Genomic DNA, 21,376 nt, shown 5'->3' with positions numbered 1-21,376 from the left:
CACTGGGGCGACGCAGCTGGAGCCGTACCTGGCCCAAGTCACGCTGGCTGCCACTCACAACGGATGGGGTTCTGCTGGACCTGCCCCCAGAGGAGCAGCGCGACCTCCAGGCTTTGACCACGGCGCTCGGCAGACGGTTTGGACAGAGATCATCAGCCGAACAGAGCAGGGAGGAGCTGGCTTGCCGACGCGAGGGAGAGAGCCTGGGGTCCTTTGCTGCGGACGTCCGCCTCTATGCCCGACGGGGCTATCCGACATTCCCAGGAGCGGCACGGGAGGAGCTGGGTCTCCACGCCTTCCTGAGGGGCCTCACACCGGAGAGGCTGCGACAGCATGTCCGGCTGTCATCCCCCCGAGACCTGGAGGAGGCATTGAGGGAGGCTGAGCGGGCTGAGGAGGTGCTGCGGGGCGAGCCAGTGACCCGACGATCGGCCAGGATGGTCGAGCGAGAGATGAGCGTCCCAGTCGGATGAGGAGGAGGAGGCCAGACGAGCCCAATCAGAGGCAGTTCCCCGTCGGAGGCGCCAGACGGACTGCTGTTATCGGTGCAGGGAACCCGGTCACCTTGCCCGGAACTGTCCCGCACCTAGTCCTCGGAACCAAGTGACATCACCAACGGGAAATGGCCACGGGGTGGGACAGTGAGGGAACCCTCACCCAAATCAGTAAACCCTCTCCGTGACACTCATCCCGTGGTGGGCCGCTGTGGGTCCGCCCGTGGACTGTACCTGGACTGTATAATTGATGGACGGTCTTGCCGGGCCCTGGTGGACACGGGGTCCACCATCTGCTTGCTGCGGAGGGGGGTGCTTCCGGAGACGGGCGGCTCATTGCCAAAAGACTGGACCCCTACTCACACAGCGTTGCACACTGTCACAGGAGAAAAGACTGTGATGCCGGGGAAAAAGACTCTGCAGGTGGTTATGGGAACGAACAGTGTGAACCACGAGTTCTGGCTTGCCGACATAACAGACGAGTGCATTGTTGGACTGGACTTGCTGGCCCACTGGGGGGCACGGGTCGATGTGCCGGGAGTTGCCATCCACCTTGGTTCTGAGACCGTGCAGCTCCAAGTGGGCCGCGGTAGCCAGGGACAGACCCCCACCCCACCAGCACCCCCAAAGCCCTCGCGCCCCATAGCCCCATGCCATAGCCAGGGGCCGAGGGCGGCCAGGGTGCGGAAGAGGACCCAGGGGGTGAACGTAAGCAGGGCCAACATCCCGCAGCCAGAGTCGCCGCCTAGCTTGGCAGTCTCCCCGTCACCTGAGACTGTCGCGGCAGTAGAGGAGCTTGGGCGGCGGCGTGGGGTGCACCTCAGTGCGACACAGCAGCGGCAGCTGCAGAGCCACTTGGCAGAGTTTATGGACACTTTTGCCGCCAGGGAAGAGGACTGCACAAGGACGGGCCTGGTGCAGCACACTATAGACACTGGAGCAGCTGTTCCAATCCGGCTGCGGCCCCACCACCTGCCCCTCGCCAAACGCCAAGCTGCCGAGGGACTGATAAAAGAGATGGCAGCTAATGGCGTCATTGAACCCTCGGATAGTCCATGGGCCGCACCTGTGGTTATGATGCGGAAGAAAACAGGGGGGTGGCGCCCTTGTGTGGACTACAGGCGTTTGAACGCGGTCACCCGCAAGGACTCTTACCCGTTACCTCGCATCGATGACGCACTGGATTACATCGCTGGGTCCAGTTGGTTCAGCTTGCTAGACCTCCGCAGTGGGTACTGGCAGGTGGAGCTCGCTGCCGAGGCACGGCCCAAGACTGCATTCACCATAGGGCAAGGACTGTGGCAGTTTAAGGTGATGCCTTTTGGACTATGCAATGAACCAGCCACGTTTGAAAGGTTAATGGAAAGGGTCCTCAAAGACATTCCCCGTGCCCGCTGCATGGTCTATTTGGATGACTTGCTGACTCATGCTAAGGACTTTGAACAGGCCGTGGCTAACCTACGAGAGGTTCTGACTGCCATCCGCGGGGCCGGACTAAAGCTGAAACCGGCCAAGTGCAATCTTCTTGCTCGCCAGGTGAAGTTCCTGGGACATGTGGTGAGCGAAAAGGGGGTGGCTACTGACCCCGAGAAGGTGGTTGCTGTGGGGGACTGCCCCCCCCCCATCGAACGTCGCTGAGCTACGAAGCTTCCTGGGGCTGGCCTCCTATTATAGGAGGTTTGTAAAAGACTTTGCCACCATCGCCAGCCCCCTGCATCAGTTGACAAACAAGGGTCAGCGGTTTGCTTGGACGGAGGACTGTGCAACGGCTTTTGAGCAGCTGAAAACTGCCCTTGTGACTGCCCCGGTCTTGGCGTATCCTGACCCCAGCCAGCCTTTCCTTTTGGACACTGACGCCAGCAACGTGGGGGTTGGAGCGGTGCTCTCCCAGAGGGGAGAGGCTGAGGAGCGAGTGGTGGCATACTACAGCTGCAGCCTCAGCCGGGCCAAGAGGAATTACTGTGTTACCCGGCGTGAGCTGTTGGCTGTGGTCCTGGCGGTTCGTTATTTCCGACCTTACCTCCTGGGCACTAAGTTCCTGCTCAGGACGGACCACGCCAGCCTAACCTGGATGCTGAACTTTCGCCAGCCGGAGGGTCAGGTGGCCCGGTGGCTGGAAATACTACAAGAGTACGACTTTGAGGCCCAGCACCGACCAGGACGGCAGCACGCCAACGCTGACGCCCTGTCCAGGCGTCCCTGTTCTGCGGATGAGTGCCGGTACTGCAGGCGCCTGGAGGAGCTGGACCGGGGTCCGACATCGGCAGCAGCGGAACCTGAGGGTGTGGATGAGGGGCAGGAACCTTTCACCGCGGCAGAGCTACAGCAGCACCAGGTGAGCGATCCAGCGCTGGGGATGGTGAGGGACTGGATGGAGGCAGGGACACGGCCAGACTGGTCCGCCGCGTCTTCGCAGGGGCCCGAGACCAAGTCGCTGTACTCCCAGTGGAACAGCCTGGAGCTCCATGGCGGTGTAATCTACCGGCGGTGGCGAGCGCCAGACGGGGGAGGCGACATACTCCAGCTCCTGGTTCCCCGGGCCTTGCGGCCTGAGGTCTTCCGCTGGGTTCATGGGGCTGCAGGTACCGGCCATTTTGGGAATGGCAAGACGGTGCGACGGCTGAGACGGAGGTTCTACTGGCCGGGTTGTCGTCAGGACGTGGAGATCCATGTCCACTGCTGTGACGACTGCACGGCGCAGAAAGGTCCCAGCCAGCGCTCCCATGCCCCATTGCAGCAATACCTAGTTGGGGCGCCAATGGAGCGGATCGGAGTGGACATCCTCGGTCCCTTCCCTGTTACTGATGCCGGCAACCGGTATGTCCTGGTCGCGATGGATTATTTCTCAAAGTGGCCAGAGGCGTATGCGGTGCCGGATCAGAGTGCGGTGACGACGGCGCGGACTCTGGTGGATGAGATGTTCACGCGGTTTGGTGTACCGGAGGAGCTCCATAGCGACCAAGGGAGGAATTTTGAGAGCCAGGTGCTGGGAGAAGTGTGTCGGAGGCTGGGGGTGAGAAAAACGAGGACCACCCCCCTCCATCCTCAGAGCGATGGTCTGGTTGAGCGGTTCAACCGCACGCTGGCCACCCAGCTGGCCATCCTGACCAGCCAACATCAGAGGGACTGGGACCAACACCTGCCCCTTGTTTTGTGGGCGTATCGAACAGCAGTGCAGGAGTCAAGTCAGTGTACTTCTTCAGCGTTGATGTTCGGAAGGGAGCTCCGAACCCCGGTGGACTTGGTGTTCGGGGCGCCCCCTGAGCCGGAGATTGCTGGTGGACCAGAGATGGACTACTTCCGGCGGCTCAGGGAGCGGTTGCACACGGTGCATCAACTGGCAAGACGGACGTTGGAGGGAGCCGGGGCCCGCCAGAAACGGGCGTATGATACCCGTGCGCACGGTCCTATGCTGGGGGCCGGAGATCGGGTCTGGGTGTTCTGCCCCCAGAGGAAGCGGGGGCTGACCCCCAAGCTCATGAGCCACTGGCAAGGCCCGGGCGAGATCCTGGAACAGCTATCGGAGGTGGTCTTCAGAGTCCGGATGCCGGGACGGGGAAGGCGGGTGGTGCTACACAAGGACCGGCTGGCGCCATACCATCCGCTTGCCCCCAACCCACAGGCTGGTGTGCAGCCTGGGGACTCCTTGCCCCCTACGCCCGGCCCGAATGGGGGCGCCATGGATTCCCAGTCAAGGCCGAAGCGTACTCGACGCCGGCCCGGACATTTGCAGGACTACAGAGTGGACAGTTAAGGTTGTGGGGACACTAAACCTTTTTGGGAGGGGGCTGTGTAATGACCTGGCTGGGGTTGTTAGCCAGATGCATTCTGGGTATTGTGTTGTCTGTGTTTTCTATCGTTCTGCTAGTTCCTATGTGTTTGATTCGCATGTTGTGTTAGTGTTATGTTAATGTAAGCCACAGTGAAGTTGGTGTGTTCTGTGGAGTGGGTTGAATTGGCATGGTTGGCTGACACCGCGACTCTATGTGGTGGGAGCGGGATAGGGGTTCGGTGTCAGCAGCGTTACGTTGTTGTAGAAAAAGATGGTAAATAAACGACTGGTGTGAACCACTACTGCCTCCTGCTGGATCATTTGGGGATTATCAGTCTGCTGCTGAGACGCTCGGGGTCGTGCGGTGTATGAGGCACGAGCGCTCTCCATCCATTGCGAAGTTTAGCGATAGCCGCTAGCGCCCCGCTAGCCGTTTAGCTAGTGAGCAGTTTAGCCAGTTTAGCTCCACTAACCCACGGTCGTTACAAAATATTTTCTGAAACAATCTCAGGTTTGAATTTCATCTTATTGTCAAGCTGATGCTCTTTGTTTTCGTGTGCATTAAAGGTTAGTATCTCTACTAGTGAAGATTGTGTCGTTTCCACAACACTGCTCTCCTCCCACGGTCCCTAGAGATGTTGAAAGGAATGACTTAGTCGAAGGCTCTAGAGGTCCCTATATACGCACGTAAACTTGTGTCAAAAAGTTCACCAAACTGATACGCACAGAATGTTTGCCTTCATCATGCAGTTGAAATTAGTGCATGCTGTTGGCTTCGTTTGTGCTGTAGTGATGGGATTTCCAGATCTTTTTAGAGAGCCGGCTCTTTCGGCTCCCAACCGGCTCTTCAGGTTGTTTTGTTGCTTTAACTAATTTATTCTCAACAACAATATAAAATTATGCACAAAAAGAATGACTAATGTCAAAAAAATGTGGTTTTATTTATATATGTTTAAATATAAATATATGCGGTGGCCCCTAGAGACAAAGCACGTACAAACTCCAAAACACATTTCTAGCGTTAACTGAACTTCCAAAACAGAGCTACCTAGATCACTTAAATTACACAATTGAAAGCATATGTGTATTGTTTGTGTATGTATACACAAGCACTTATATATATATATATAAACACCCAGCACGCCCCTGCGGGCGGTTTTTATCCTTCAAGCTCGGGTCCTCTACCAGAGGCCTGGGAGCTTGAGGGTCCTGCACAGTATCTTAGCTGTTCCCAGGACTGCGCTCTTCTGGACAGAGATCTCCGATGTTGTTCCCGGGATCTGCTGGAGCCACTCGCCTAGCTTGGGAGTCACCGCACCTAGTGCTCCGATTACCACGAGGACCACTGTTACCTTCACCCTCCACATCCTCTCGAGCTCTTCTCTGAGCCCTTGGTATTTCTCCAGCTTCTCATGTTCCTTCTTCCTGATATGGCTGTCATTCGGAACCGCTACATCGATCACTACGGCCGTCTTCTTCTGTTTGTCAACCACCACTATGTCCGGTTGGTTAGCCACCACCATTTTGTCTGTCTGTATCTGGAAGTCCCACAGGATCTTAGCTCGGTCATTCTCCACCACCCTCGGGGGCATCTCCCATTTTGACCTTGGGACTTCCAGGTTATACTCGGCACTGATGTTCCTGTACACTATGCCGGCCACTTGGTTATGGCGTTCCATGTATGCCTTACCTGCTAGCATCTTGCACCCTGCTGTTATGTGCTGGATTGTCTCTGGGGCATCTTTACACAGCCTGCACCTGGGGTCTTGCCTGGTGTGATAGACCCCAGCCTCTATGGATCTTGTACTCAGAGCTTGTTCTTGTGCTGCCATGATTAGTGCCTCTGTGCTGTCTTTCAGTCCAGCTTTGTCCAGCCACTGGTAGGATTTCTGGATATCAGCCACCTCCTCTATCTGCCGGTGGTACATACCGTGCAGGGGCCTGTCCTTCCATGATGGTTACTCGTCTCCCTCCTCTTTCTTGGGTTTCTGCTGCCTGAGGTATTCACTGAGCACTCGGTCAGTTGGGGCCATCTTCCCAATGTATTCTTGGATGTTCGTTGTCTCATCCTGGACTGTGGTGCTGACACTCACCAGTCCCCGGCCCTCTTCCTTCCGCTTAGCGTACAGCCTCAGGATGCTGGACTTGGGGTGAAACCCTCCATGCATGGTAAGGAGCTTTCTTGTCTTTATGTCAGTGGCTTCTATCTCCTCCTTTGGCCAGCCTATTACCCCAGCAGGGTACCTGATCACGGGCAGGGCGTACGTGTTGATGGCCCGGATCTTGTTCTTACCATTCAGGTGACTCCTCAGGACTTGCCTGACCCTCTGCAGGTACTTGGTGGTTGCAGCTTTTCTACCGGCCTCTTCATTGTTCCCATTCGCCTGCGGGATCCCTAGGTACTTGTAACTGTCCTCTATGTCTGCAATGTTGCCTTCTGGTAGTTCAATCCCCTCAGTTCTGACTACCTTCCCTCTCTTTGTTACCATCTGACTACACTTCTCCAGTCCGAACGACATTCCAATGTCATTGCTGTATAGCCTGGTAGTGTGGATCAGTGAATCGATGTCTCGTTCACTCTTGGCATACAGCTTGATGTCATCCATGTAAAGGAGGTGGCTGACAACTGCTCCGTTCCGTAGTCGGTATCCGTAGCCAGTCTTGTTAATGATCTCACTGAGGGGGTTCAGGCCTATGCAGAACAGCAGTGGGGACAGAGCATCTCCTTGGTAGATCCCGCACTTGATGGTGACTTGTGCTATGGGCTTGGAGTTGGCCTCTAGTGTTGTACGCCACATCCCCATTGAGTTCCTGATGAAGGCTCTTAGGGTCCCATTGATCTTGTACAATTCTAGGCATTCCAGTATCCAGCTGTGGGGCATTGAGTCATAGGCCTTCTTGTAATCAATCCAGGCAGTGCACAGGTTGGTCAGTCTGGTCTTGCAGTCTCGGCTGACTGTTCTGTCTACCAGTAGCTGGTGTTTGCGCCTCTGGTATTCTTGCCAATTCCTTTCTGTGTCCCGCTCATGTATTGACCCATGTGCCTGTTCATCTTAGCCGATATGATGCCTGACAGGAGCTTCCATGTAGTACTGAGGCAGGTTATTGGTCGGTAGTTGGAGGGGACCGGTCCCTTCTTGGGGTCCTTGGGGATCAGGACCGTCCGACCTTCGGTTAGCCATTCCGGGTGTTTCTCGTTAACTAAATGAACCAGCTGCTGTGAACCATATATATATACAGTGTGTGTGTATATATATATATATATATATATATATATATATATATATATATATATATACACATATATATTAGGGATGCAACGATACACAAAATTCACGGTTCGGTTCGGTTCGATACTTTGGTGTCACGGTTCGATATTTTTTCGATACAAAAAAAATGTTCATGCCTTTTTAATTTGTCATTTATTAAAATTATAAATATATATTTTAACTCAAAAGTACAGTTTTTAAATTTAACCCTAACCCTTGTGCGTGTTTTTTATTTTGACAGCGAATGCGCACCTGCGGACCACTTATGTGCAGCCCTGGTCATATTGCAGCCACAGAAATTATTTTGTCCATGAAACCATAGAGCTGCACTTTCTTTTTGCCTTATAGTTTGGAAAAGAGAGTTTATTACAGAGAAATGTCTCTTTCCAAAATAAAAGCTATACTATCCGCTTCTTCTGGGCTATATTCTCAGCAGCATATTAAACATATAAGGAGAATCATGTGCTAACAGCTGTCTAAATGACTCGGCTAAAGTTAGTAGCATGCTTGCTTGTTTTTTTTCTGCTTCCACTTGTCTTTGCACTAGGATGATGTCGGCGTAAATGTGCAGTCATATTCGTTGTGTTCCCACTAGTGCTTTCAGGTTAATCCCGTTGAAATGACCTTAACGCCACAACACGGCAAATCTCCGTTAACGAGCTATCGCCGATCGCCCCGTGCATGGGGCTAGACGGCCCACACGTTAACGAGCTAACTGTGCTAACACACTAGTTCCCACCCATGTAATTGAGCATTGCATGGCACATCCAACATACTGTTTTACTTTAGTGCATGACTCGCTTACCTTCAGGGTCATACGTCACATGAAAACCAAAATAATTCCAAACGCCAGATCTGAATGAGGGTGTGGGAGGTCCATGTTGCAAGAAGAGCTTAACTTCTGTCTCGCTAGCTTGCCCTGCGCTCTTCCTTCTGACGATGCTGTCTGTGTTGAGCGCTCAGTGAATCTGCGTTCGACTACTCCGCCTAGGCTGCACTGTCGAGCCTAGGCGGAGTAGTCGAACGCAGATTCACTGAGCTCTCAACACAGACAGCATCGTCAGAAGGAAAGTTGATAAAATAAATTAAAAATTTTGTATTGTTCGATACATATGCGTACCGAACCGAAAGCACTGTATCGAACGGTTCAATATCGATACGAATATCGTTGCACCCCTAATATATATATATATATTAGTGCTGTCAATAGATTAAAAAAAATTAACTAACTAATCTCACAATTTTCTGTTATTAATTGCGATTAATCTCAATTACTTTATTAATAGCCTGGCTCCAATTACATTTTTTTATTCTTTATATTTTAAGTAATTATCGTTGTTCACCGAAGTCCAGTGGTCTCCGGTGAGAGCGACATTCCTTACTTGCACAAGCTTGCTGGACTGCTGAGCCCTCTGGTCCCCATACAAAGTGTGCAGTCTCGACACAATGGTTCCTCTCGAGGGCAGATTGTAACACTCATCTCCTGATGCAGCACGAATGACTTCTCTCAGTCCATCATCTTCTACTATGCTAACTGGTCGGCAGTTTTTAGCTATCCAAACAACCAAGGAATTGGTTACCTTTTCTCTCACATTTTTTGTTATTCGTCCACAAGCACCATACTCCTGAAGCGTAGACTGGCGAGGTCCCGTAGAGGTGGATTCAGTTGGGTGTTTTGCTCTCAGGTGATACGCCAGTGATGAACTGCTTCTGTGGTACTTGAATTCAGCGTTGCAAATTGTGCATCTTACTCTCGTTTTGTCCAAGAAGCCATCAGGCAACTTCTTAAAGAGAAACTTTCCACCCAAAAGTCCGCCCTCGTCCATGCTTGCGTGTGTTAGCTAGTGTTAGCTAGATAGTAGCATGGTGTCACTTCTTCTTCTTCTTCTAATCATTTCTGTCAGGCCAAACGCCAGCATAGCACACTGTTGCCCCCTCCTCCAGAGGTGCTCATGAATTTAAAGGTCTTAGATTACAGGAAATTAATAAAAAAACAAAATCAGCGTTAAATTTTTTTAATGCATTAAACATTTCGCGTTGATCTTAACAATTAACGCGATAATTTTGACAGCACTAATATATATATATATATATATATATATATATATATATATATATATAGCTGGAGAAATACCAAGGGCTCAGAGAAGAGCTCGAGAGGATGTGGAGGGTGAAGGTAATGGTGGTCCCCGTGGTAATCGGAGCACTAGGTGCGGTGACTCCCAAGCTAGGCGAGTGGCTCCAGCAGATCCCGGGAACAACATCAGAGATCTCTGTCCAGAAGAGCGCAGTCCTGGGAACAGCTAAGATAGCTAAGATACTGCGCAGGACCCTCAAGCTCCCAGGCCTCTGGTAGAGGACCCGAGCTTGAAGGATAAACCGCCCGCAGGGGCGTGCTGGGTGTTTTTTTTTCTTTTTTTTATATATATATATATTCAGATAATTTAAAAAAATGTTCATTTACCTGTTACTACCACACACCAAATCCGGTCATTGGTACTTCCTGGCTTGTGTAGCCACGAGGTAACAAAAGCTCTGCGCCCTAGCATCCTGGTGTCACGGTCTCGCTGGCAGACCGTGGGGATGTGGGGAAAGGAGGACCCAAAATGCAGGACTCTACAGTGCAACAGTGTTTATTTACAGTGGTGACAATCCGAACAACAATAAATCCCCCCGTGCGATCCCAACTCCCGTTCCGTGTCTTCTCCTTTATCCCGTGCTCCGTGCTCTGTCTCCGTTCCCTGTGTACTCTCCGTGTGCTGCCTCCTGGTCGCCACAATTCCTCCTGAGGAAACACGTATACCAAAGGCAGCCGTGAGTACAAAACCTAACAGTAGACTTGCACTAACCTTGCACAATACACTTAAGACTGACGGGAAGTCACTCAACGATCCAGCGTCGAGGAGCTCTCAGCCACACTGTTTTGAAGCTCCTCTGACGAGGCTTGATCGGCGCCAGGTGTGTGTGGATTCCTGGGTGGGACCGGTCAGCTGGCAGGGCCACACCCACCAGGCCTAAAAGTGCCTGCCACGACCGCACCCTCACATACACAAGCACACACCCCTAAACACCTGACAGTACACCAACACGGAAAAACAGGACAGCAGACACAACCATAATAACAACAACCACAATAATGATAATAATAATAATAATAATAATAATAATAACTACAATAGTAGTCCACACTGCTCACGGACCCCGAATCCCTGGAACTGGGTCCGTGACAGTACCCCCCCTCTAAGGGTCGGCACCCGACGACCCAAAAACAAAAACAAAACAAAAACCACAGTATAACCAATCCCGGGCGGGCGGCGGGGGGTCCCGGACGGAGGGCCCCAAAACCCCAGTTCAAACGTCCAACCACTGCCATGGTGGGAACAACAGTTCTTGCGGCCGACCCAGTGGACCGCAAGCAGGCAAAACCCGCTACGGGTCAGGCAGTGGTGGGAAAACAGTTCGGGCGGCCTACCTCCAACCCCATGATGGAAGCGGAACGCTTCAGGCGGCCTGCCACGGATCCGGTGGCGGCGGCGCTGCTCCTCCGGCGGCCTGCCATGGGTCCGGTGGCGGCGGAACGGTTCTGGTGGCCTGCCACGGGTCCGGTGGCGGCGGAACGGTTCTGGTGGCCTGCCACGGGTCCGATGGCAACGTCGCTGCTCCGGTGAGCAACAGCGAGGCGTGGCACATGGTCTATGACGCGCCGGTCGCTGACGTGGACGCACTGGACGTGGATGGCGTGGAGGCCGCGCTAGACGTGGAGGTCCCTCCGGTTCGCTGACCTCCGGCTGAGCGGGCCCCTCCTCGGCTGGCAGCGAGAGCCCCTCCTCGGCTGGCAGCGAGAGCCCCTCCTCGGCTGGCAGCGCCGGTTGTTCCTTCCGCTCGCCGAGCTCCTCTGCTGGTGGTTCGCTGAGCTCCTCCGGCTCGCTGAGCTCCTCCGGCTCGCTGAGCTCCTCCGGCTCGGGCATGCTGAGCTCCTCCGGCTCGCTGAGCTCCACAGCTGGCGACGCGGGCTCCTCCCGCTCGCTGAGCTCCTGCTCGGGCATGCTGAGCTCCTGCTCGGGCATGCTGAGCTCCTCCGGCTCGCTGAGCTCCTCCGGCTCGCTGAGCTCCTCCTGCTCGGGCATGCTGAGCTCCCCAGCTGGCGACGCGGGCTCCTCCCGCTCGCTGAGCTCCCGCTCGGGCATGCTGAGCTCCTCCGGCTCGCTGAGCTCCACAGCTGGCGACGCGGGTATAGATGGTCGTTGATCCGGAGGTGAAGATGGCGATGCGGAAGCTGCAGGTGGCGAAGATGACGGTCGAGCGGGTGATGTGGATGGTGAAGTCGAGAGTTCTGCGGTCGCTGCAGTCTGATGGGACGCTGGTGGAGAAGTAGCTGCAAAGGGCGGAGGTGATAATGGTGCGGCAGCTACTCGTGGTAGACTGGACAGCGATGTAGAAACAACAGGCAGGTGACATAATGGCAGGGTAGTTCCAGCAGGCATATCAGCCTCCAACTGAGGATGAAGACGAGAGGCTGACTGGACTGGCTGTGCTACGGCTACAGGCTGGGCAGCTGGCTGTGCTACGGCTACAGGCTGGGCAGCTGGCTGTGCTACGGCTACAGGCTGGGCAGCTGGCTGTGCTACGAGGTTAGCTTTCACACAGTCCCGTGAATAAACAGATGAGGTGAATGAAGATGAATTGTCCATATGACTCACCACAGCCGGCTGTTGGAAAGTTTTAGAGTCTGACTGCGGTGAGGCACGCCGGCGGTGCAAGCGTCGCTTCTTTAACGATGCCGGGGCCAGCGTATCAGGCTGAGGTTCCACCAGCCGGCCGGACAGGAGAGCAGCTGTGTGATTTTGAGCTGCCGGTCCTTGGTCTGCTGACTCAGCAGGTGCCGCAGAGGTGAGTGGAGATGTGGTGAGGTGCAGAGGGCGTGGGAAACGTTTCCCCCCGCAATGGAGGGTCCAACAAGCGAGCTGCAAGCTATCAGCCTATGAAAAAAGAAATAGGCAGCAAGGGCTCCCAGGGAGGTTGCCATATCCTCCTCGCCCGGACAGCCCAAACCAAACAGCTCAAAACAGGAACTTTCCCTCAGCGTGGTTATAATCGAAATTAGTCTCTTAATGTCCAAAAAGCTCACAGATGAGGTGATTGATGATAAGAAGGAATCAAAAAATACGACCTGTAAGTGTCTCTGATGTGGATCTGCCGCCTGGATAATGCTCCGACAGTATTTCCAGAGCTGGGCGAGCAATTCCTCCTGTGAGACGGTCCTTGAGTCCGCTGGGCCCATAATGGCTGGATCGTTCTGTCACGGTCTCGCTGGCAGACCGTGGGGATGTGGGGAAAGGAGGACCCAAAATGCAGGACTCTACAGTGCAACAGTGTTTATTTACAGTGGTGACAATCCGAACAACAATAAATCCCCCCGTGCGATCCCAACTCCCGTTCCGTGTCTTCTCCTTTATCCCGTGCTCCGTGCTCTGTCTCCGTTCCCTGTGTACTCTCCGTGTGCTGCCTCCTGGTCGCCACAATTCCTCCTGAGGAAACACGTATACCAAAGGCAGCCGTGAGTACAAAACCTAACAGTAGACTTGCACTAACCTTGCACAATACACTTAAGACTGACGGGAAGTCACTCAACGATCCAGCGTCGAGGAGCTCTCAGCCACACTGTTTTGAAGCTCCTCTGACGAGGCTTGATCGGCGCCAGGTGTGTGTGGATTCCTGGGTGGGACCGGTCAGCTGGCAGGGCCACACCCACCAGGCCTAAAAGTGCCTGCCACGACCGCACCCTCACATACACAAGCACACACCCCTAAACACCTGACAGTACACCAACACGGAAAAACAGGACAGCAGACACAACCATAATAACAACAACCACAATAATGATAATGATAATAATAATAATAATAATAATAATAATAATAATAATAATAATAATAATAATAACTACAATAGTAGTCCACACTGCTCACGGACCCCGAATCCCTGGAACTGGGTCCGTGACACCTGGAGCACTTCTGTTTTGTTTTGGAGTTTGTACTGTGCCTCAGCAGAGCAACAAATATCATCATAGACAGTTCCCATCCTGTTTTTAACTTGTTCAGCCTGCTTCCATCAGGGAAGTGCTACAGGTGCCCCCAAAGCCATAACCACCCTTAACTCGTACACACACACCAATAACACAGTCCCACACAGCCATTTTCCCATTTCCCTTTATAAACCACCACTGTGCAATAATAAATTCTATGCGCAATAACCCAAACTGTATATACAAAACAAACTATTTATTTACCTATTTACTTTTTTCTTCTTACACCAGATTGTATATTTGTACATTTTTATACATTTTATATATGTAGCGCAGCAGAACTGTGCCCCCCCTAACCCTCCCCCCCTACATGTTTGCACTGAGTTGGAGATGCTCTGTATCTTATTTAACAAATGTCTATTCTAAATAATAAAGGTTGAGTTTAAGGATAAAGTGACTGAAATGAACCCAGAACTGAACTGTGTATTTTTGCATTGTATTATATCCTAGGAGGCATTGTGTAACTCAATACTAAAAAATAACATGGTAGTTGATGTTGTCACTAAGTAGCTCTACAGTATAGTGGATTACACATTTGCCTAAGTAGTGAACAAACCTTGGTGGCTGTGTCAGGAAGCTGTAAACCTGCCGTAGTGACCACTTGTGAGCAAGGAAGTAGTTTGTTAATGTTGTGAATAGTTCCCTTCATCAGGGCAAGAGCACTGAATCACAAACAGTTTGTTGCACTTTTGGAGGAGCGTAAGACTGAACATGCTAACACAGGATGCTACACAGGTGTCAGGTGCTCAGCTGGGACAAAGTGCTGAAAAGAGTGTCACTGCAGTTTGTTTGTTAGTCCTTTTTGACTCGACCTTCATAAGTGAACAAACATAAACAAAAACTAGTTAGAGATCCTCTCTCACAATTGGTCCACTGTCCTTTGCATTTCCACCTCAGACACTGAATTTGAATGTTGATAAATAGTAATAACATTTTTGCATTTTTATTACAATTCCAATTTCATTTTGTTTTCAATTTCATAACCCTCACTCCTGTGTCCTGGTCATTTGTTAGCACTAATACTACCCCACTGACAACTGTGCTACAATTTTCGATTGCTTCTCAGGTGGAGTCCAGTGTCCAAACATCAGTGCTCTGCAGGAGGTGAGAAGGTGCAATGACCATCCCTGTACTGTCTACCACTGGCAAACTGGTCCATGGGGACAATGCATCGAGGACTCTTTCATTCCATCAACCAACACATCTGTGGGCCGTACTCGTGGAGATGATGTCTCCTGTTCTGTGGGGATGCAAACCCGCAAAGTCATTTGTGTCCGGGTGAATGTGGGCCAGGTTCCTCCCAAAAAGTAAGAAAACCTAATCAGCATATTTTGGCATATGACCGAATACTCTATTGCACGTCTTGTGAAGTTGAAAGGGCATGAAATTGTCCCAGTTCATTACCAGTACAAAAACTGAACAAAAATATCTATCCATGTAAAATTATTCTGGGACTTTTTCACCTTCTCTCTTATTTTTATGTTTTGACTGTCTGTTCTGTCACTTGTGATAACATTGTATGCACACATCAATGCAACTGGATTGTGTGAACTGATATTTTAAATAAATATGCTTTTCTGATTTATCTCCAGATGAAATGGATAGATGAGTCTGGCTAAATTGTTCAACATGTAAAACAAACAATGTCAGACAATGTTTAAAGATAGATGTGAGGGCGGGGTTCGCCGGTGTGTTTGTGAACAGGACCCAAAAGCAGACGCTGAGAGAGGAACTGCACGTTTTCAACAAAAAATGGGCCTTTATTATGGCTGATTGTCATGAACAAAAACTAGGAAAGGCGAACAGGGCAAGTGCGAACTGAAAAACATAAACTGGAAAACTACAAAAACTGTGACGAGACTGATGACTGACGAGACTTGGAGGAAAACCAGATGACGTGACAACGAACAAAGGAAGACAGGACTTAAATACACAGGAGGTGATCAGGGGAAGCTCAATGCAGTGGTGATGGGATTCATAATTAACTCGTTTGGTGCTCACAAACGTCTTTTGACGAAATGTCAGGGAACTTGACAAGAATTGGAAGCACCTAAAAATAATGTGACCCTTCTTATTATAATATTGCGCCAATCTGATTGCACTTGATGCAGTTTTTATTGCATCATCCTGGTAGTCAGTGGAGCTTGAAAAGAACAGGACTTCAAGTTTCCTGAAGACATTTTACCTCTCAATTTGCAAAAAATAAATAATAAAGACTCAACAGCACTAAGTCCTGTTGCTTTTAAATCTGTTTTCACCTGTTTAGCAGGAGTGGAGCAGGTGGAGGTTTGCCTGGTACCGCAGCAGTCATGTCAGTGGGCGGGATCCGGGGGTTTCTCTGTGAATGTCACGTTCCCGTGGCAGAGTGCTTGGTGCTCGCTCAGATTTGAAATTTAATTTTTCACTGTAGAAAGAGGTTTTCTTCCCACACAGAGTGTACAGCCAACGCTAATGTTTTTGTCACTTTTTAAAACTCAAAGTAGTGTGAGTACTTCCAAGCTTTAAACGCTGCATGGTCGTACTCTCTCCTGCACTCCATATTATCCATTGTTGATCTGTTGCTGCCACGAACGTCGCACACTTGTATGTCATTGTCATGAGACACTCTCACAAACAAAAACACCGTTTAGTAACGCGGCAACGAGGCATGCTTATGGGAAAGTAAATAATCTAACTACTTTTTTCAATAGCAATCCCTTACTTTACTCGTTACTTGCAAAAAGTAATCGGATCACGCGTTACTGCCCAGTTTGCAATAAGAAATATTTCTGTTCTATCTTCCAATGTACACATACACAAAAAACTCAGCAAGGCTTTAGCTGTCAGTTGAGAAAGCATCACGCCAAAAACATCAGTTTAGACTTGAGAAACAGAAGTTTTGATTCTTAGAGAGCACAGTGGAGTAAGAAGTATCATCAGAATAAGACTGGTAGAGGTAAGAAGCAAAAGATTTTAAGCACTGCCTCCATAAGACTAAAGTGAACTTTACTGATGAGGCCCAAAGTCATGATTTCATCCTGTTGAATGTTTGTGAACTGAAGACCGAGGTCCGTGCCGAAGACGATCAAATCTGGAGGAGATTCGTCAAAGAAGAATGAGCTGGGATTGCTCTGGAGACATGTGTGAGACTTCTGCAGGATGTTATCCAGCAAAAAACGATACGCAATTAACTGTTATCATCAAGGGGGAAATTTTTACATTTGTCATGTTATTCCACAAATTTTATTAATATTTTAAGTAGACATTTTAGAAACATGTTATAAAACGTCATGGAATTTGTTTTTACAGTGCAGTGTGTTCACTGCGGCTCTATCAGATTTTCAAGGGTACTCTGTGTGTGTGTGACATGTCAGTGATGTACTTTCAGGTGTCCGGAGAGTGTTCGTCCAGACACTGTCAGGCCATGTTTGCTGCCATGCAAGAGAGACTGTATTGTCACCCCATACAGTGATTGGAGCCCCTGTCCATCAACATGTCAGACAGGTAGACTCAATGCACACATTAATGCTTCTAACAATGTTAGAAAGGCCACAAACAGCTAGAATGTGCGTGTGTAAAGCAGGCACCCCAATAATAAAGCACAGAAAATATGCAAATCATTATTTTAGCTGTAGCAGATAAATAATAGCAGCAGCCTCTTCACTGAAAAGGAATATCAGATATCCCAGTTCTCTTGTGAATGTTGTGACATGTTTAATAAATGCCATGGAAATGCAGTGTTTCCAACAAAGGTTCCCAGGGTTAGATCCCCAAGGATGTTACCTAGTGGAGATGGCAAGCAATGTGGGAGAAGACGTTTGACGGTCCAGTTATTGTTGTTTTTGTTCTTTTTAAGCTAAGGTATGATGAAAAAGGATTGTATAGCAATAGTGAGGGCTATTTCGGTGGAGGCTGACACTTCTGATGTAGCAGCTGCTTGAATTCAATTCAGTTCAGTTTTATTTATAAAGCATCAAATCACAACATCAGTCCCCTCAAGGTGCTTTATATTGAAGAGTCTTTACTTTATATTGCAAGGTAAAGACTCTACAATATAAAGGAACACGTTTCCATGTAAATATGGAAAACCAGAAGCCAAACAAATGAGTCACTCTATTTCATTCAATCTGCACACAATTACAATTTCATCTCTCTTATACAAGCTTTAATAGAGTGAATGTTCCAGAGACATCTTTGTTGTTTGTTACATTCTCAGATCCTTTGGTCACGTTGAAGTGTGCATTAGGCTTATAAGATGCTTACTTTTAGAAGTAATAGTCCAGCTGCAATGCATCCCCAAACCATTTTCATCCTTAATAAATTATCCAAACTCAATCACTGGAAGCTTTAACCTGATATAGTAATCCTGATAGAAGTGGACTTCCTGTAAAGTCAATTATCTCTAACTGTCAGGTTGTATTGGATACCATAGAGCAGATAATGGAGATGACATTTGAGATTTCACTCAATTATATTAGCCTCTCCTTGAAATGCTGTCTTCTTGTACAGGGTGAGGAATTACATAAGTATGCTAGGTAGGCTAATAATATATATTCTCAGAGGACACCAAATACATCCTATCTTTAAAAAACAGCTTTAAAGATTCAGGGCATATTGGTAACTTCAGTTTAAAGGATCAGTGTGTTCTCTTGTGGCTTCCCCTAGGCGGTAACACTAAAAAGAAGCAATACAAGAAACGGCTCATCATCCAGTTGCCAGCTAACGGAGGACAGGACTGCCCTGAGGTACTGACCCAGGAAAGAGATTGTGAGACTCCCTCTGTCTGTGAGGGATACAGGTATGGGTCCTGTTCAATAAATACGCATTCATGCATGAATTTAAATGCTATTAATATAGTTTAAATCATTGTACACCGCTCAGACACAAAAATATAAGGAATACTTTTTAGATCAGAGAATAGCATCAAGTCAGTTAAACATCTGGGATGTTGATTTGGTAACTGCATTAAAGGGGCAACAATGAGAAACCCCCAAACAGGAATGGTTTTACACGTGGAGGACATTGACATTTTTTCCATCCTCATCATTTCTGTGTTTTTTCACTCAGTGTCAGAAGAGAACCACTTTTGTATCAGTACTAATGTTATGTTGAAATGTGTGTGAAAAAGCCATTCTTAACATGAACAACCGAAATGAACATGGCTCAGGAAAAGGCAGACGACTACTGTGTCTGGTTGGGGGTGAGCGGAGGGAGACGAGACAAAGGACTCATTGTGAAAATCCAGACTACATATTACAAATATTTATTAATTAAAGAAAAGGGTTTGCAAAGAAGAAATGCATCTTGAGCTGGTTCTACGGTAAGCTGAAGGCTCTGCCTCCTGTTTTGCTTTTAAATATCCCAGGAACCACAAGCGAGCCTGTGGGCTGCGAGAAAAGTGCTCTATTGGGGTGATATGGTACTATGAGTTCATAAAGATAGGATGGGGCCTGATTATTTGAGACTTTTAGTCCCCGTCAGCACACTCGCTGCATCGTTTTGGATCAACTGAAGGCTTTCCAGGGAGTTTTTAGGAAATCCTGATAATAATAATAAAACGATAAATGCATGAACTATTTTTTCAGTATAACTCTGAGAAAAGATGATTCTAATTTTACAGATACTCTGCAACGACGAGTGCAATATCTCCAAAATTAGAATCTAAAATTAGAAACACTCCAGCATAAGATAAGCATTTTTATTGTCAGTGTTGCAGAAGCAATGAATAATAGTGTAGCAGCATAAAGCCAAAATATTATTTACATTATATAAATATAATGTCAGAATCGACTCCAGCATCCCTTACAGTGCTGCAGAAGGTCAAGGTAATGCCAGCAAGTGTCTGTCATTTTTATGATCCAGTGCAAAAACCTAGAGGCCATCCAGGTCTTTATATCTTTAAGACATTCCTACAGTTTAACTATATTATGAACACAGGGATAACACACACATATTAATTAAAATGTCTCACACATGTCTCAGCCTCCACCACTCTCAGCACTGGAGCCCCCCAGGGGTGTGTTCTGAGCCCCCTGCTGTACTCTCTGTACACATATGACTGTGTGGCCACTACCAGCTCCACCACCATCATTAAGTTTGCTGACGACACCGTCGTGATGGGCCTGATCTCTGACAACAATGAGACGGCCTAGCTGAAGGAGATTAGGAATCTGGAGAACTGGTGCCAGAGGAACAACCTCCTTCTAAACGTCAGTAAGACAAAGGAGCTGATAGTGGACTTCAGCACTAAGCAGGAGAGGAACTACCAGACCCCCGTCATCAACGAGTGCCCAGTGGAGAGAGTGGACAGCTTCAAATACCTCGGAGTTCACATCACGACCAGGAAGGCTAGGCAGCGCCTGTATCACCTACGACAACTGAGGAAGTTCAGGGTCTCTCCAAAGATCCTCAGGATTTTCTATACAGGTGCTGTGGAGATCGTGGTTTGGGAACAGCTGTGTGAAGGACCAAAAAGCTCTCCAGAGAGTGATCCGTACAGCAGAACGCTGCTGCAGGATTGCTCTCCCCCCGCTTCAGGACACCTACACAAGGAGATGCCGGACTAGAGCAGCGCAGATACTGAAGGACCCGTCCCATCCTGGCAACAAACTGTTCCAACTTCTGCAATCTGGTAGAAGGTTCAGCATCATCCGGGCAAGGACAGAGAGACTCAAGAGGAGCTTCTATCCCCAAGCCATCCGTGCCCTAAACACACACACCCGCCCTCTCACATCATCTATAATTGACTGAGTCAGGACTTCCAGACACTAAACCAAGGCACAATGTACATTTCAATTCCTTTAATTTTAAATATGTTTATATTGTCTATCCTGTAAAATAGTCAGATGTCTATTCATATTAATGTACAGAATTCACCTGCTTGCTGCTACTACTGCACATTCACCCAATGTATATACTAGAGATGGCACGATACCACTTTTTTATGTCCGATACCGATATCATAAATTTGGATATCTGCCGATACCGATATGAATCCGATATAGTGTTTTTTTAATCAACAAAACTGTTTTTTTTAAATATCTTGCTGCATTTTGTATAAGTTCATACTCAAGTTTAAAACAACAACTACACTAAAGCTATTCTGTTACACCTGTATGCAAAAAAAAATATTTCATAGTTCAGCAATACTGATCAATCTAATAAACTTAAACCTACACCATCCTCCCTATTCTGGTATTTTAAAGAGTACTTAGCGTAAATATTAAGCAACCTAACTAATAGGGTTCCAACTCCCAGCAACAACAAAAATAAAAAAATAAAAAAATGGGGAACCACCCCCCACCTCATGATGCTTAATCGACGTAATCAACCTTAATTTGATGCAGTGTGAAAAAAAATGCACAGAAATCAATTATTTTTCAAGAAATATTAAATAGATTCAACATCTTTCTTCAACAAAATTGCAGACTGCACAGATGGTACCTTCCCAAAGGAAAAAGTACTATAGCTTACTAGGGTATATATATTAGACTTAATAGTCACTATATACAGTAATTGACTTCTATTCATTTTACATCAAATTAAAACTTTGGGTGTCAGATAATTATTTATTAAAAGCTCGACATTTTAAATGAGAATAAGAAAGAAAAGTATGTCTTTGTGCCCCCTTTTCCCTGTTAATGCCCTATCGGCCCCCTGGCTAAACTTTGCTAGATCCGCCCCTGCACAGTTACCAGCGTCAGCTACATAGAAAAAGATCCTGGAGTAGAAAGTAATATTAAATAAATTCTAACAACAGCTGATCAAGCTTAAACGT

The 21,376-nt window shown here is 48.6% G+C and overlaps 2 protein-coding genes across 2 annotated transcripts in view; one reads left to right on the top strand and one right to left on the bottom strand.

The window, feature by feature from the left end:
• thsd7aa (thrombospondin, type I, domain containing 7Aa) overlaps window positions 1–21,376 on the top strand; it is a 184,660-nt gene that overhangs the window by 112,412 nt on the left and 50,872 nt on the right. Inside the window, exons 8-10 of the mRNA XM_085377919.1 lie at window positions 14,687–14,927; window positions 16,988–17,103; window positions 18,265–18,397. Of these exons, the coding sequence (XP_085234045.1) occupies window positions 14,687–14,927; window positions 16,988–17,103; window positions 18,265–18,397 (490 nt within the window). The remainder of the gene's footprint in view (window positions 1–14,686; window positions 14,928–16,987; window positions 17,104–18,264; window positions 18,398–21,376) is intronic.
• On the bottom strand, window positions 10,706–12,019 carry LOC146614050 (uncharacterized). Its single transcript, XM_085377568.1, has one exon. It carries the CDS (start codon window positions 12,017–12,019, stop codon window positions 10,706–10,708), a length of 1,314 nt encoding a protein of 437 aa, XP_085233694.1.

The sequence above is a fragment of the Diplotaxodon limnothrissa genome, linkage group LG18 (assembly GCF_057381915.1).
Source record: "Diplotaxodon limnothrissa isolate DT_005_m linkage group LG18, D_limnothrissa_male_GT1.1, whole genome shotgun sequence".
NCBI classification, from domain to species: domain Eukaryota; kingdom Metazoa; phylum Chordata; class Actinopteri; order Cichliformes; family Cichlidae; genus Diplotaxodon; species Diplotaxodon limnothrissa.
This window is presented reverse-complemented; position numbering and strand designations above follow the sequence as displayed.